This window comes from Prunus mume, linkage group LG6 (genome assembly GCF_029339155.1).
Source record: "Prunus mume cultivar Tortuosa linkage group LG6, ASM2933915v1, whole genome shotgun sequence".
Lineage (NCBI taxonomy): Eukaryota > Viridiplantae > Streptophyta > Magnoliopsida > Rosales > Rosaceae > Prunus > Prunus mume.
In genome coordinates this window covers 11,217,836-11,232,199 of record NC_142703.1, presented here as the reverse complement: position 1 = coordinate 11,232,199, position 14,364 = coordinate 11,217,836, and the positions used below count along the sequence as shown (strand labels likewise).

Below are 14,364 nucleotides of genomic sequence, written 5' to 3'. Positions count from 1 at the left end.
ACAAACAATAGCATCATCAAAAGATTTTGTTCCCATGTATATTGCATAACATATGACAACGTCAAGCAACACTCATGGTTCTCAAGCCTAAACCCCTTCGCTTCTCCCAACATTTTGTGCAAAATCTCAAAATTCCTATGCATTTTGGAAGCACAATACCAGTCAATTCAAAAATGCCAACGGTTACAAGATTAAGCTGCCTGATGTTAGTAGTAGGATAGATGTCAGAAGTGTCACGGTGACGGTTGAGGAAGAGATGAAATGGAAATGGAGCACCATTCCGAGCCTCTCGTGAGTCATGATACATATACAAGTGCATAGAACCCATTTGCAGTTCTTCACTCTCTTTCATTATCTGGGAAGTATCTGTGGGTGTCAAATGGCTGTCTCCGGGAGTTCATATCATGGAAGTTAGAAGAAGCACGTTCTCCAGACATGGGTGCAAATGCTGCAACTCAAATACATGAAACTAATGAGAACTGCACACTTTAGACAATTTTCCAACTGAAATTATTGAACAGAAAAGGAAATGAGGAAAAAGAAGATTAGCATATCGAGGGCATATTTAAATGTCAATTTGAAATACATCATCCTTTTACACAGTTTGCAAATTGTATGTTCATATGACCATCTTTCTCAAATTGCAAGAAATAGAAATGTGAATAGTCAGCTCTCTAGTGGCTACAATATGTAGAATGGATCAATAGTCAAAATCTGGAATTCTTAGCACACTAAATTGTCAATCAACATAATTTTTGAAGTTCTAGCCCTTTCAAAAATAGCAATCTAAAAAAGACTTGAGCATAGACCTGGAGAATCCAACTAATGAATACCAAATAATCTAACCGTGCTCAATCTACAATTGAAGATATTGATAGAGAATCTGTAAAAGAACATTCTTCAACTACTGTAGTAAAACGGGCCAACTTTAATCTGAAAACCAAATCACAAAAGCAAAAGTTCACAACACAAAACTTGTCAAACTACGTTCAACTGACCTTTCTCTCTCATTCTCCTTTCTCTGTCATACTCAAACTTATCTCGAATCTGGTTGACCTTTTCCCAGGTATCGCCTTGCCTGTTTCCAAAACCATTGTCCTGCAACAAAATCAAGTCAGTTGAGTGAAGAGTCACACATAAATAACCAAAGGACCAAAGTACTAAAATAGATCTAAATCAAGAGATATCACAAGCAACCCTCTTGTAGAGTAAGTAGTACCATGTCTACTGGGTATCTTACACCCCAAAAAAATCATGGTGTCACATCAATAATCAAGAGCATGACAAGGAATCTAGAGAACCATGACATGATGAAGTACAAGCGTTAACAGGCTACTAGATGACTGATCAAATTAATTGAACTGGCTATTCGATGACAAAATCCTATTTACTTCGGTTACAAAGTTTGCTTGGAATGGCTTCATTTACCGCATGCGGACAGAGAGAAAAAATAACATTCACAACAACACAAAGAAGAAACTTCTGAAGATAATACAAACAATATATTAGGTTCAGGATTGCAGGTTATATAAATGTATAGAACTCTGCTGATAATGGAAAACTATGTGAAATGTGGGGCTGCCTACTTATTATTCCTAACGTGTAATTATTCAGGTGTAGGTGCACAGAGAACCCATGTAATTATGTAACTATCTTCAGAGCTATATCATCTATCTATCAGGTCCAAAACTGATTGTATCAAATTCGTACCTTGAAAGGCTCGCTATGGGACCGCTTGCTCCTGAAACACAAGCGAAACAGAGTAAAATCAGGGCCTGGATGTCATAATACAACACAATGGAAAGTGAGATTGTACCCAAATAAATCAGTTGGGATTTTCAATTAACTTCTCTTCTTTCATATTAATTCTTGAAATACTGAAAACAATCCCAGAAATTGGTCAAGCAGAAACACCTGTACGGAGAGAAATCATGGTCATCATCTTCAGCAGAGTCGTAATTCGCATGGTCCATGGCAATTTTTTGGTGTAACCCTCGTCCCAATACAGCCTCTCCCAATTTTCTCGAAGCTCCTGGTAGAGTTCCATGTACCTTTTGCACCAAGGCTCATGTTCCTTTCAATGCAAAAGAGTAAAACCATATTTACAAAAACACCAAACAACCCAATTTCCAAACCACACAATTTGTGAAAGAGAAAAAAAAGAACTGACCGTTTCCTTGAGAACAAGGCGAGTGCGGCGCATGAACTGTTCTCTGAGCTGCTTTCGACGCTTGTTGGGGATGTTATCTCTGGGAATGACGAACCGCTCACGTGGAGGCACGTGATCGCCGATCTCGTGGATTTCGCCGTCGACTATCCACCACTCCGATTTCTCCTCCGACTTCCTCATAGCCAAGGCCGGAGACTTGTGCCTTTGCCGGCGCCGGGACGGGCCGGACTCGGTCCGGACCCACCGGATTTGGCTGACGGCGGCCTGGAAGCATGAAGGTGAGTTCTTGAGTCGTTTTGCGAGGGAGAGCATTTGGGAAGCACAGTTCGCGGCTTTGGTGCCGAGTACTGTGTACTACTAATCTGAAGGAAACCCAGTTTGACAAAACAAAAAAAGTAGAAAGAAAAAAAAAACGCGTATAGCCGGCCGGCTATACTATTCATCGGTAAAAGTAGGAAAGCTGAGTATAGCCCTGGATATACGATTTCTTTACCAATATAGCCGCACGGCTATACTATTCCCTTTAAAAAATTAAATACCGCCAGTATAGCCGACTGGCTATACTATTTCTTTAAAAAAAATTAATAAACCGCGTATAGCCGTGCGGCGATACTATTTCTTTAAAAAAAATTTGAACAACCGAGTATAGCAATACGATCTGAATCGACCGTTCAATTTCTTGGAGAAAATGTGTGGGAGGGCTCATTGTAATCTCAGAGCCGACGACATCCCTAGGGCTTGCCACAGCAGCCATGGCCCCGTCCGTACTGTTAGGGACGAGTGAGCAAAACTCAAAACTCCTCCTATTTTTTTCCTTTACTTTTCTCCTACTTTCCTAGCAACCAAACATATTTCCTTGCGCGTTATGGTCTCTTTTATTGCTTAATCTTACTGATTGGAACGAATTTTTTGGTATGTGCTTAGGTTTCGACTGTTCAATGCGTCGCCGAGGTCGAATCTGCCTGTTGTTAGTAGAGAAGACGTAGCGGCGTGGCTTGTTGTTCATTGTATGAAATGGGGATGATCAGTTTCACTATAAGACGGTAATCGCAGTCACATTTGTGGTTGATGCTTTCCAGTGATGGCAGTTTAAATTTGTTGTCTTTCTTAAAATTTCAATCCTGATTTTCCATATAAGCAAAGCTTGGATTGCATTGAGATGTGATTTGAGTTTGGAAAAAAACCACAAGTATAGCCGCCTGGCTATACTATTTCTTTACAAGAATAAAAGAACCGCGTATATTCCGACGGCTATACTATATCTTTAAAAAATTTTGGAAAACGAGGGTATAGCCGAGCGGCTATATTATTTCGTTAAAATAATTAGAGATGCCGAGTATAGCCGCGCGGCGATACTATTTCGTTTAAAAGAATTAAAAACCGAGTATAGCCGACCGGCTATACTGTTCCTTAATAAAAAAATAAAACCCCGAGTATAGCCCAGTGGCTATATTATTTCTTTAAAAAAGAATTTGAAAAAACCTAGTATAGCCGCTCGGATATATGATTTCTTTTGAAAGAATTATAGAAACCGAGTATTTCTTTGAAAGGGAAAAAGAAATTTGAAAAAACCCAGTATTTCATAAAAAAAACATATAGAATCAGTTAGTAGCTGTAAAAGGCTCATGGATTTGTTTGGAAGGATTAAGCTTCAGCGTATTGGAGTCACAACTTGAATCTGGGCTGCTGTTTTTTTGAGGAGAGTCCTGGGGTTTGGTGTCTGGGGGTTTTCCCCTTTTCTTCATAAAAGAAAAACATATGGAAATCTCTTAGCGCTTAGTGAAGGGCCTTAATCTTTATCAGTTAGTGGTCTTCCTAGTGGAACTGAGAGGAAGCATCATAAGGGATATGAGGAGGTCATTCTCCCAACACCAACAGCACAAATGAAAACCTGGGGAAAAGCTGGTGCCCCATTTTGTAGTTCCATCATTGTACTGAAGTTTATCATTGCCATCATTAACATTATCAGTGTATAAACTAGCCATAATAATTTGCGCATTTTCTGGTGGTTAAACAAATAGGATTGTCCTTGCTTGCTATTTCTTTTATCACCCTGCTGACCTCTATTTCTGTTATTGCAGTTTCTGTTTACTGTCTTATGCTGTGAGATTGAGATAACGGATTTAGATGAATTCGCGCAAGCTGCTTTTCGTGGACATAATTCTCTGAACCGTATTCAGAGCCGCATATTTCATACTATTTATTACACTAATGAAAATATACTAGTTAGTTAATGATGATGTTGATTATATGAATACCAAACCATTGCAGTGAAAGTGCTGATATGATATGCTCGAACGTGATTTCCATTTACTTGCAGGTTTGTGCTCCAGCAGGAGCTGGCAAAACAAACGTAGCTATGATTTCTCATTTTTAGTAATCATACTTTTACTCTTACTACTTTGGCTTGATCTCAAATTCACACATTTGTTTTTGTATTGTGTTTGAGTTAATCTGGGTTAATTGCATACTTAAAATGGCATGGGGACGGCTGTAATGTCATATGTGCTGGTGTTAATTAAAGACATCAGCTTGCAAAATAAAGCAAGGAAACTATTAGTTGCCCAACCTATTCAAAACTATGCCATGCCAAATATTCAACCAGTACGCTACAAAAGTATGCATACATCATTTGGATCCAAAATACAGTCGGCCACTATACCAAAAACTTTTGTACCTTTCCTGTAACTCAACATACTGTGACTCAAGGTGAACGTAGTTGTGTCCTCGCAATCTCTTGATTGACCTTGCCTTTGTCTGAATCCAAGGCACCTGATGGGGTTTCACCACAATTCCTTCACCAAATGACTCAACAAATGCCATGCCAAAGGGTATGGACTATTCCAAGAAAAGAAGGATCATCCTTGCCTAGCTTTAAAGTGCTTTTATTCTCGAACTCAACCAATAACTTTCCTACATGTCACATTGATATGTAGATCACAGACCAGAACATAAGAATATGGTCTTATCAAAGATTAGCATAAAAAGAAATAATGACCCAGCTTGCCTTTTAGAAGATAATTGAAAGAAACAATGGACTAAGATAAACAAAGTAGATACAGAACAGGTGGTTGACCTGTTATTTCTAGCAATTGCCAATGGTGCTACCAACTCTGCAGACAGGACATATATAGGACCATAAGCATGCCGAAAGTATTCACTCCCAATTAGATGTCCTGATTTCTCATACCTGAATAATAAATTAATGGATAGATTATCAGATAAAAAAAAAGAATAAAATCAATCACAAAGGTAAAAGCTCTTATAACAATTTTAATACCCATATACCATTTCATTTTAGGTTCTTCATGCATCCAATATAGGTTTGTGAATGTGTTCTCTCCTTGTCTAGAAGTGTTGCTAGTCGATCTAACAAATTATGAAAATATCAGTAAATTCCAAGATACTCATATTCACAGCTTAATGAAAGTATATAGTCTGGCATTACAATATATATACATGGACTCAAATAAATGTCATCATCTGCTTTGACATAATAATCTGCTTTTAAAAGTTGAAATTCTGCTTTCAAAAATGCCAAACCTACAAAATAGCTTGAGAAACCAATATGACATAAACTTCCAAGACCACAAAGCCATCAACATGACAAAAGTTCAATAAAAACCGATGACTCTTACGTTTTCACATAGTCTTCATTGACATCAATAACCAGAAAGTCTCTGTACTTATCTATCTCTTTCTGAACCCCTCCCATCTTCTTTGCATCTTTAGATAGCCCAATATCATCAATTGGTTTTGCGTGATGAAGAGGGTTAGGTTGAAAGTGGGGTCATAATCTTCAGTTTTGCATACTGCTGAGGGTTGGGAATCTTTTAATGATCACTAGGAACTCAAAAAGGCTCTGTGATGGGTTCCATTGATTATTGTGTGTCATTGTTGGAAGGGAAGAACATGAAAAAATTTGCATCTTTTTTAGGCTTGATAAACAATTCCCTCGTGTATATTTGTATTGAGAGTCTGTGACATACATGAAAGAAAGCTTCCAGATATAGTTTATCAAAAGATTGAAATCATCAATTTCAAAAGATGGAGAAGGAGCAGTCAATTTAAGAAGTTTGGTTATTGAGTTTCAGACCAAATTGTACACTGAAGAAACTATAAAGAATTGGAGGGAGAGGTGTCGAACCCATTGCAAGAGATACTGGATGAACACTGTACTTCCCTGCAATATCAATGTATCCTGTGAATGGAAATACAAGCAGATTAGTGAATCAACATGCGACGGGCATTATTCGATAAATACAACATGCTGTAAAGAGACCAAATGCTGGAACTAGAGATAATTTTCAAAATAATTTTCCTTTTAGAACAAGGAGTACTGCAGACATTCATGAACTGCTATGGCACAGATGCAGAAGCCCAGGCTTGTATATACCCCCACATCCAAGCATGCATGCATACACTTAATCAAAAGTAATATATTGACTTTAAAAAAAATATTAATAACCACTGGACATCATACCAATAAGATGTAAACATGACATTGAAACAAAACCAGTGAAAAGGTATGGCCATCATTTTCTCACCCAGAGGGGCAGATTCATGTCAATCTGCAAATTAGAGTAATGTGAAAGCAAAATTCGAATACACTTATTATCTACATACCAATCAGGCCAATGATCAATGCAAATTGCAATCTGTCTGCAATCCGTCTTAAGCTGCATCTAAACATTACATAACTCATCACTCAGCACAGCAATAACACGAAGCGTTTAAACAGAAGCAAAATTACAAACACTGTTTGCTTTACCAAACCTGCCTGTCAATGGCCTCGGTGATATTCTTAGTATTCAAACACTTGGGGACCACTGCGTATCCAAGTCATCTTGCCCAGACGGTACCCTGTAATATCATAACAAATTTTCACACATCAGAAGTCAAGCTGGAAGCATGAACTGATACTCTCAGTCTCAGAGCTTGGTGGCGACTGACCCTGAGTCTGGGCTCGCTATGGCTTTATGTAGAGTCTGATAGCTTGGTCGAGGAGGCCAAACGACTCCGGAAACGTGTTTTGCTTGCCGAAAGTCATCGTCCCTGCGAAGAATGAATTTGTATTTGAGGATGAGAGGGAGGGGCCAAGAATCAGACTCAGAGTCAATAAGATTGAGAAGCTCTTTGAGTTTGTCAACTGTGAGTGGAACCGGAAGGAGAAAAATCAAAGTATCTGTTATATCGGCGCAAGTTTGGTGGATTTTCTGGGGTTGGATAAGATGAACCGATAATCGATAAAAATCTGCCTAGCTAACTTTTAGTCGTTAGATTTAGAGGCCTATCTCAATGCCTGTTGAAGCTGAGGCATCAGAGCCTTGCTCAATGCTTGTCGACTTCATTCTGCCACGCTGGAACCAACAACCGATGAATGGAATTATGTTCTGATATCTAATATATATGCAGCAGGTCTATGGATAAAGATAAAATAGAAGCCTCCAGGAGTAAGTTGGATTGTTGTTAAAAGACAGGTCCATTGTTTCGTTGCCGGAGACACATCACACCTTCAATCAGACATAATTTATGCAAAATTATCACTCCGCAAAGCGGTATTCAGCCAAAATTCTAAAGGCAGTTCGTTCTCAAATTTTAACAAGCAACTTTAAAATTTTTAGGAGGCAGATCAATTGTCTCCTTTCCCTTTACCAATCTTCTTCAGCAATAGGGTGATGAATGGCCAAACACTGCCATTACCAATAGTAACAGTCCCCAATTCAAGACTTGGATTTAGGGTTTGGAGGCTAAAATCCATTTTTAGAATACTCTAGGTTTGTTTTTTTTTTTTTCATATAAAAAATAAGAAAGTAAATACTCTTTAAACATATAAACGTATTAATTAATCAATGCTATACTCTTTAAATATATGATTTTTTAATTATTTTTTATTTAGTGAAGAATTAGTATTTAAATATTTTAATTAATTTCATAAATTACTTCATAACTAGTAATTAATTTTGTGGAATTTAAAATTATTTAAAAATCCTAGAAAATTATGTTAGTATTCTAAGTTCCTACATATCAAAAGATGAGAGTAATGTGAAAGCAAAATCCGAAAACACTTATTATCTACGTACAAAACAGGCCAAACAATGCAAATTGCAATCTGTTTGCAATCGCCTTAATGCATTTTATCATTACATAACTCATCACTCAGCACAGCATGCGTTTAAAAGAAGAAAAATTACAGACTGTTTGCTTTAGCAAACTTGCTGTCAATGGCCTCGGTGATATTCTTAGCATTCAAACACTTGGGACCATCTCGTATCCAAGTCATCTGCCCAGACGGTACCTGTAACATTAGAGCAAATTTTCACATCATCAGAAATGAAAACCAATGGCACACCATTGTTTGAACATAGGGTACTCAGTGTATAAGTCACTAGGACCCACTCAGATAAGAATGCACTGCCATTGCTTCGCCTGAGAAGCTCAGTTTGTCAACGGTGAGTGAAACGGGAAGGAGTCAAAGGCTATATAAATTTTCAAGATACCGAGATGTGTTTCGTCCAACTCCGCCTGCTTGCTATTTCTTTTATCACCCTAGTAGATCTCTCAAATTCTTTGTAGTAATTGCAATTTCTGGGTCAATTAACTTCTCTGTCTTATTATTCTTGCTGTGAGATTGAGACAATGGAAATCAGTTAGATCGACATGGTCGCAACAAGCTGCTTTTCTATAAGTGGACATAATTCTCTAGTGATGGCGAATTTGTTGTCTTTCTTAAAATTTCAATGTATTCATATAAGAGCCGGATTGCGTTGAGATGTGATTTGATATTTCTATATATTTCTTTAAAAAATTTAAAAAACCAATATTGGGCATATACTATCTCTAATTAGAAATACCGATACTATAATTGTACTAGTTAGTTAATGATGATGTTGATTATATGAATGCCAAACCATTGCAGTGAAAGTGCTGATATGATATGCTTGAACGTGATTTCCATTTACTTGCAGGTTCGTGCTCCAGCAGGAGCTGGCAAAACAAACAGCTATGATTTCTATTCTACATGAGGTATGCAAATGATTGGCTATTCCTGGGTCTCTATTCTCATTTTTGGTAAATCATACTTTTTCTCTCACTACTTTGGCTTGATCTCAAATTCACACATTTGTTTTTGTATTGTGTTTGAGTTAAGCTGGGTTAATTGTATAGTTAAAATGGCATGGGAACGGCCTATAAATTTGGAAAAAAACAGCCGAGCTATACTATTTGCCTGGATCGGCTATACCTATTTGCATTTTAAAAATATATATTTAAATATCCCAGAGTATAGCCGCCCGGCGATACTATTCGTCTAAAAAATTAGCAAAACGGAGTATAGCCGAACGGCTATACTAAAAAATTAAAAAACCGAGTATAGCCGCCGGCTATACTATTTCTATTTCTCGAAAAAAATTAGAAAATCCGAGTATAGCCGTTTGGCTATACGATTTGTTTAAAATTTTTAAGAAGGGGTATAGCCGATCTGCTATTCTAGGCTATACTGATTCTGAACTGACCGTTTCGTTGAGAACAAGGCAAGTGCGGCGCATGAACTGTTCTCTGAACTGCTTTCGACGCTTGTTGGGGATGTTATCTCTGGGAATGACGAACCGCTCATGTGGAGGCACGTGATCACCGATCTCGTGGATTTCGCCGTCGACTATCCGCCACTCGGACTTCTCCTCCGACTTCCTCATAGCCAGGGCCGGAGACTTGTGCCTTTGCCGGCGCCGGGACGGGCCGGACTCAGTCCGGACCCACCGTATTTGGCTGACGGCGGATTGGAAGCATGAAGGTGAGTTCTTGAGTTGTTTTGCGAGGGTGAGCATTTGGGAAGCACAGTTCGCGGCTTTGGTGCTGAGTAGTGTTACAGCGTCAGTGCTACTAATTCGAGGGCAACCCAGTCCGACAAAACCAGTTTTTAAAATTTTATTATCGATAACTTTTTATAATTACGGTCCAATTTAATTGAATATTTTTTTTTTGGATCTTTCTTATTAAGATGATTGATGATATATTAAACTCACACACACTATACGAATCCTAAGATTTGAATTCAAAATCTTTTTTTTTTTTGCTCAATTTATATTTAAACTTAAAGAAAAGGAGTCAAAACTAATCTCCACCAATTTTGGTTTGATTGATTTATCTAGAATCACTCTCAAACAAATCCTACTTTACATCTCTAGCATATATCAAATGCCACTTCATACTACACATTTAAATTATATCGAGAAAACTTCATGTCAAAGATGTTAATGAATTTAGATGAGTTAAGAAATTTTAGTTTAAAAATTATAATGGTATTATGAAGTATGAAATGGTATATTACTACAAATTCTGATAAAATCCAGATTAGAAAGTTAAGAGTAGAAAAAAAAGTAATTCGATACAATTTTTTTGATGAAGTCGGTCTCCAAATTGTAAGTTGTAGTTTAGTTTGTTTTGGTTACAAATATATTTTTTTTGGGCTTATTTATATATATGTCCTTTGTGCTTTCAGAGTTGTCTTATATTATCACATGTGCTTTGAAACATCTCAAAATACCTTCTACACTTTTAAAACTATTGTTTTACGTTACTCGTTCCGTCAGTATTAAGAGAATTTCCGTTACGTGGTATGGGCCTCACTTCTTTTAAATGCTTAACAATGGAGAGTAAGGGTTTTTTTTTTCTATATAAGCGCTATTAGAAGAGGAGGAAATTGAACCAAATTGCCTAATTTGGTTTACTTTTACCCAATTTGGGCCGAAATTTTTAGTTTACCATGAATTAGACCGGACTTGGTAAAAGTCGTGCCCAAACCTCTAAATTGGATTGGGCAGACCCAATTGGGCTGGAAAAGACAGTAACCCCTCCCAGCGCAACTACTAATGTTTCGAAAGTCGTAACGATCCATTACACGTGTCTAAATCAGAGCATCAAACATTTGGAAACCGCGAAAACTGCCAGGGTATGGGAGGAACTCGAATCTCGATCTCAGTTGATATCCAACGGTCACCAGTTACTCCAGCAGTAGGCTAATAGCTAGTGCGGTACAGAGAAAAAGTCACCGCGCACAGAACAGTCGCTTCCCGCCCTGGTTCAGTTTCTTGGAGAAAATGTGTGGGAGGGCTCGCTGTACTATCAGAGCCGACGACATCCCTAGGGCTTGCCACCGCAGCCATGGCCCCGTCCGTACTGTTAACATGGACCGGTGAGCAAAACTCAAAACTCCTCCTATTTTTTTCCTTTACTAATTTCTAATTCGAACTTTACTTTTCTCCTACTTTCCTAGCAACCAAACAGATTTCCTTGCGTGTTATGGTCTCTTTGATTGCTTAATCTTACTGATTGGAACGAATTTTTTGTATGTGCTTAGGTTTCGCCCGCTGTTCAATGCGTCGCCGGGGTCGAATTTGCCTGTTGTTCGTAGAGAAGACGGAGCAGACGGCGACGGCGTTGTTGTTCACTGTATGAAATGGGGGCTGATCCCTAGTTTCACCAAGAAAACCGAGAAGCCCGATCACTATAAGATGGTAATAGCAGTTACATTTGTGGTTGATGCTTTCCAGTGATGGTAGTTTAAATTTTTTGTCTTTCTTAAAATTTCAATCTTGATTTTCCATATAAGTAAGCTTGGATTGCGTTGAGATGTGATTTGTGTTTGAAAAAAAAATTGCAGTTTAATGCTAGGTCTGAGTCCATTTGCGAAAAGGCCTCTTTTCGACGTCTAATTCCTAAAAACCGCTGCCTCATTGCAGTTGAAGGGTATGTTTTGTGCTATCAATGATTGACGTCTTTTCAATTTTTGTCTTGTTGGAGGACTCTGTGAATCTTTCCTTTTTATTCTTTCTATTCAATGCTTGAAGTTCTTTTTTTTTTTTTTTAATTTATTTATTTGGCATTGGCCAGATTTTATGAATGGAAAAAAGATGGTTCTAAAAAGCAGCCTTACTACGTCCACTTTAATGACGGCCGACCGCTTCTGTTTGCTGCTCTTTATGATTCTTGGGAGAACTCTGAAGGTAGATAGTGACAAACATTTTGTTAGTAAACTCCCCTCCCCACCACCAAAACTTCTGTTAATTTGTTTTGCTGTTATGTTTGTATTTGTTTTGGTCTAGGTGATATTAAATTTCATTAAAATTAATTTTATCTGAAATTTGTTCATCAATATGTGTTGAAATGAAGTTTGTTTATATCTAGGCAATGATATATCCACTGCATGTTACCCTGCAGGCGAGAAACTTTACACCTTCACTATCATTACAACGTCTTCATCTTCAGCTCTAGGGTGGCTGCATGGTGGGTCCTGCTCAGTTTTATTGATCTATAATTTATTTTCTAATACTGTAATATGTCTGGATACTGCTATAGGTTATGCATTACTTTATTGATCTATAATTTCTTTTCTATCAGTTTATCTGATAATTTGTACTTTTGTAGTTACATTTCTTTGGCCCCACAACTTGTTAAGAGTGTTAAGTGGAATCCTTTGCTCCCACTAGTTCATTTGTGCGTTCCTGTTGTGGCACTCTTTGCCAAAGTTGTGTAGTATTAATTTATCATTACAGACAGGATGCCTGTTATTTTGGGTGACAAGGGATCTACCGACTCATGGCTAAGTGGTTCTTCAACTTCCAATTTTGATTCATTACTTAAACCATATGAAGGTCCAGATTTGGTAAGTGGTTGTTGAACTTTACAAATGAGAGGCCTAACATTTACTATTTAGTATTGATGAGTATGAAACATTCAAAGTACATTTATTGGATGCTAAAATTTTTAATCACCAGGTATGGTACCCGGTGACACCAGCAATGGGCAAGGTGTCTTTTGATGGACCAGAGTGCATCAATGAGGTGTGACAGTTTTGTGTATGCTTATCATTTGGACAATAGGAGGTATTTAAACCCAATAATCTTCACCAAGATCTCTATGTCGGGGTAAACTGAGAAATTTTGACTGGCAACTTTGAATCAGAGGAAATGATTCAGTTAGTGTTCCATTTGAGATGGAAACTTTATGGAAGTGACAAGTTAAAGGTGTCTAGGTGGTCTCATGGAAAACTTTCCTAACAACGGAATCCTGCTGTAACATTCCCCACCCAAGTTGTAACAACTTGTTAGAGACTGGCATTTTTTTACTTGTTTCCCCCCTCATCATGTGTTGCGTGGTTTAGTGGTCCATACCATTAACAAAATGATGCTTTCTATGGAGTCACTTTTTGTTAATTATATCCAGTTTTTATGGGTTGGTAATGTGTCTTGATTGTCACTTTAGATATGTAGGACCAAATTCTGTTTTCATTAGGTTTTCGGAGGATTTAGGATTTCCCTTCTTTAGCTAGGGTGGGGTTGAGCGGGTAAAAATATGTCAAGTTCATGATTGCTTACTAAAGATTACAATACTGCTAGTTACTGATTGTATTATTTTTCTGCAGATACAGCTGAAGACAGAGGGGAATAATTCAATCACAAAGTTTTTCATGTCGAAAGGAACCAAAAAAGAAGAATTAAACCCAAAGGACACAAGTTTTTACAACTCATCTGTGAAGAATGATTTGCCAAAAAGCGTGAAGGAAGAACCTGAAAGCAAAGAGAAAATAGAACCACCAGCCTCTACAGAAAAATGTGAGAATGATTCAAAGTGTAGTGTCTCTACATTATCTCAAGAGGGTGCATCTAAGGGCCAAACAAAGCGAGACTATGAAGAGTTTTCGGCTGACTCTAAGCCAGTTGCTTATGAAACTAGTGAGATATCTGCTAGCCCAGCAAAGAAGAAGGTTAACCCGAAGAGTTCTCTTGACAAGCAACCTACCCTATTTTCGTACTTCGGAAAAAGCTAGTTTTGTTTGCATGAACTTCAGATTTCCTTAGTACACGCCACACGTTTATATGGACACGGGTTGATAATTTTGATTCGTACAAAGACAGAGATGAAGTTTTCTGTTTTGCAATCAAACTACGGTCTTGTAGTCTGCCAGATTCCTTACCCCTCCTCCTCTCTTTTTTGTGGCTTGGCAGTATAGCTATCCCTTCTGTATATGTAGTGTATCAGAATATCTGATTTTACTGAAATCCAAGATTTAGGATATTTGTCAAATATGGTGGTCACTCCATTTGTACTAGTTTCTTGTAAACATAAAGATCTTGGTGACCCCTTCTGTTAGATTTTCGGTAAATATCAAAGCCTGATTTCAATTTTAAAGATTG

The 14,364-nt window shown here is 37.8% G+C and overlaps 4 protein-coding genes across 6 annotated transcripts; 1 reads left to right on the top strand and 3 right to left on the bottom strand.

Annotated features, from left to right (window-relative positions):
• Positions 1-112: 112 nt before the first annotated feature.
• LOC103342834 (uncharacterized) lies at positions 113-2,541 on the bottom strand. The gene is given in 6 exon segments (XM_008246492.3): positions 113-448; positions 999-1,098; positions 1,711-1,741; positions 1,915-1,978; positions 1,981-2,074; positions 2,171-2,541. Coding segments are annotated over 6 exon segments (711 nt in total). The 5' UTR covers positions 2,483-2,541; the 3' UTR covers positions 113-338.
• A 2,169-nt stretch (positions 2,542-4,710) lies between these two features.
• Positions 4,711-6,870, bottom strand: LOC103342831 (putative beta-1,3-galactosyltransferase 12). Of its 3 annotated transcripts, none has more exons than XR_016127692.1 (5): positions 5,809-6,870; positions 5,630-5,724; positions 5,459-5,539; positions 5,247-5,360; positions 4,711-5,083 (listed from the first exon to the last, which is right to left on the bottom strand). XR_016127692.1 is itself a non-coding variant. In XM_089053845.1 (5 exons), the coding sequence occupies exons 2-5, from the start codon at positions 5,883-5,885 to the stop codon at positions 5,068-5,070; spliced, it is 288 nt and encodes a 95-aa protein (XP_088909971.1). In that variant the 5' UTR covers positions 5,886-6,148; positions 6,267-6,863; the 3' UTR covers positions 4,711-5,067. The 3 variants fall into 3 exon arrangements, 2 of the variants coding, with proteins under 2 accessions (XP_088909971.1, XP_088909970.1); XM_089053845.1 differs by lacking the exon at positions 5,630-5,724 and having other exon boundaries at positions 5,809-6,148; positions 6,267-6,863; XM_089053844.1 differs by lacking the exon at positions 5,630-5,724 and having other exon boundaries at positions 5,809-6,148; positions 6,318-6,863.
• A 1,490-nt stretch (positions 6,871-8,360) lies between these two features.
• Positions 8,361-9,996, bottom strand: LOC103342858 (uncharacterized). The gene is made up of 2 exons (XM_089055049.1): positions 9,685-9,996; positions 8,361-8,468 (listed from the first exon to the last, which is right to left on the bottom strand). Exons 1-2 carry the CDS (start codon positions 9,994-9,996, stop codon positions 8,361-8,363), a joined length of 420 nt encoding a protein of 139 aa, XP_088911175.1.
• A 1,140-nt stretch (positions 9,997-11,136) lies between these two features.
• Positions 11,137-14,359, top strand: LOC103342828 (embryonic stem cell-specific 5-hydroxymethylcytosine-binding protein). The gene is made up of 8 exons (XM_008246486.3): positions 11,137-11,363; positions 11,529-11,685; positions 11,832-11,917; positions 12,062-12,174; positions 12,389-12,454; positions 12,724-12,833; positions 12,946-13,011; positions 13,593-14,359. The coding sequence occupies exons 1-8, from the start codon at positions 11,269-11,271 to the stop codon at positions 13,995-13,997; spliced, it is 1,098 nt and encodes a 365-aa protein (XP_008244708.2). The 5' UTR covers positions 11,137-11,268; the 3' UTR covers positions 13,998-14,359.
• The last annotated feature ends 5 nt before the right edge of the window (positions 14,360-14,364 follow it).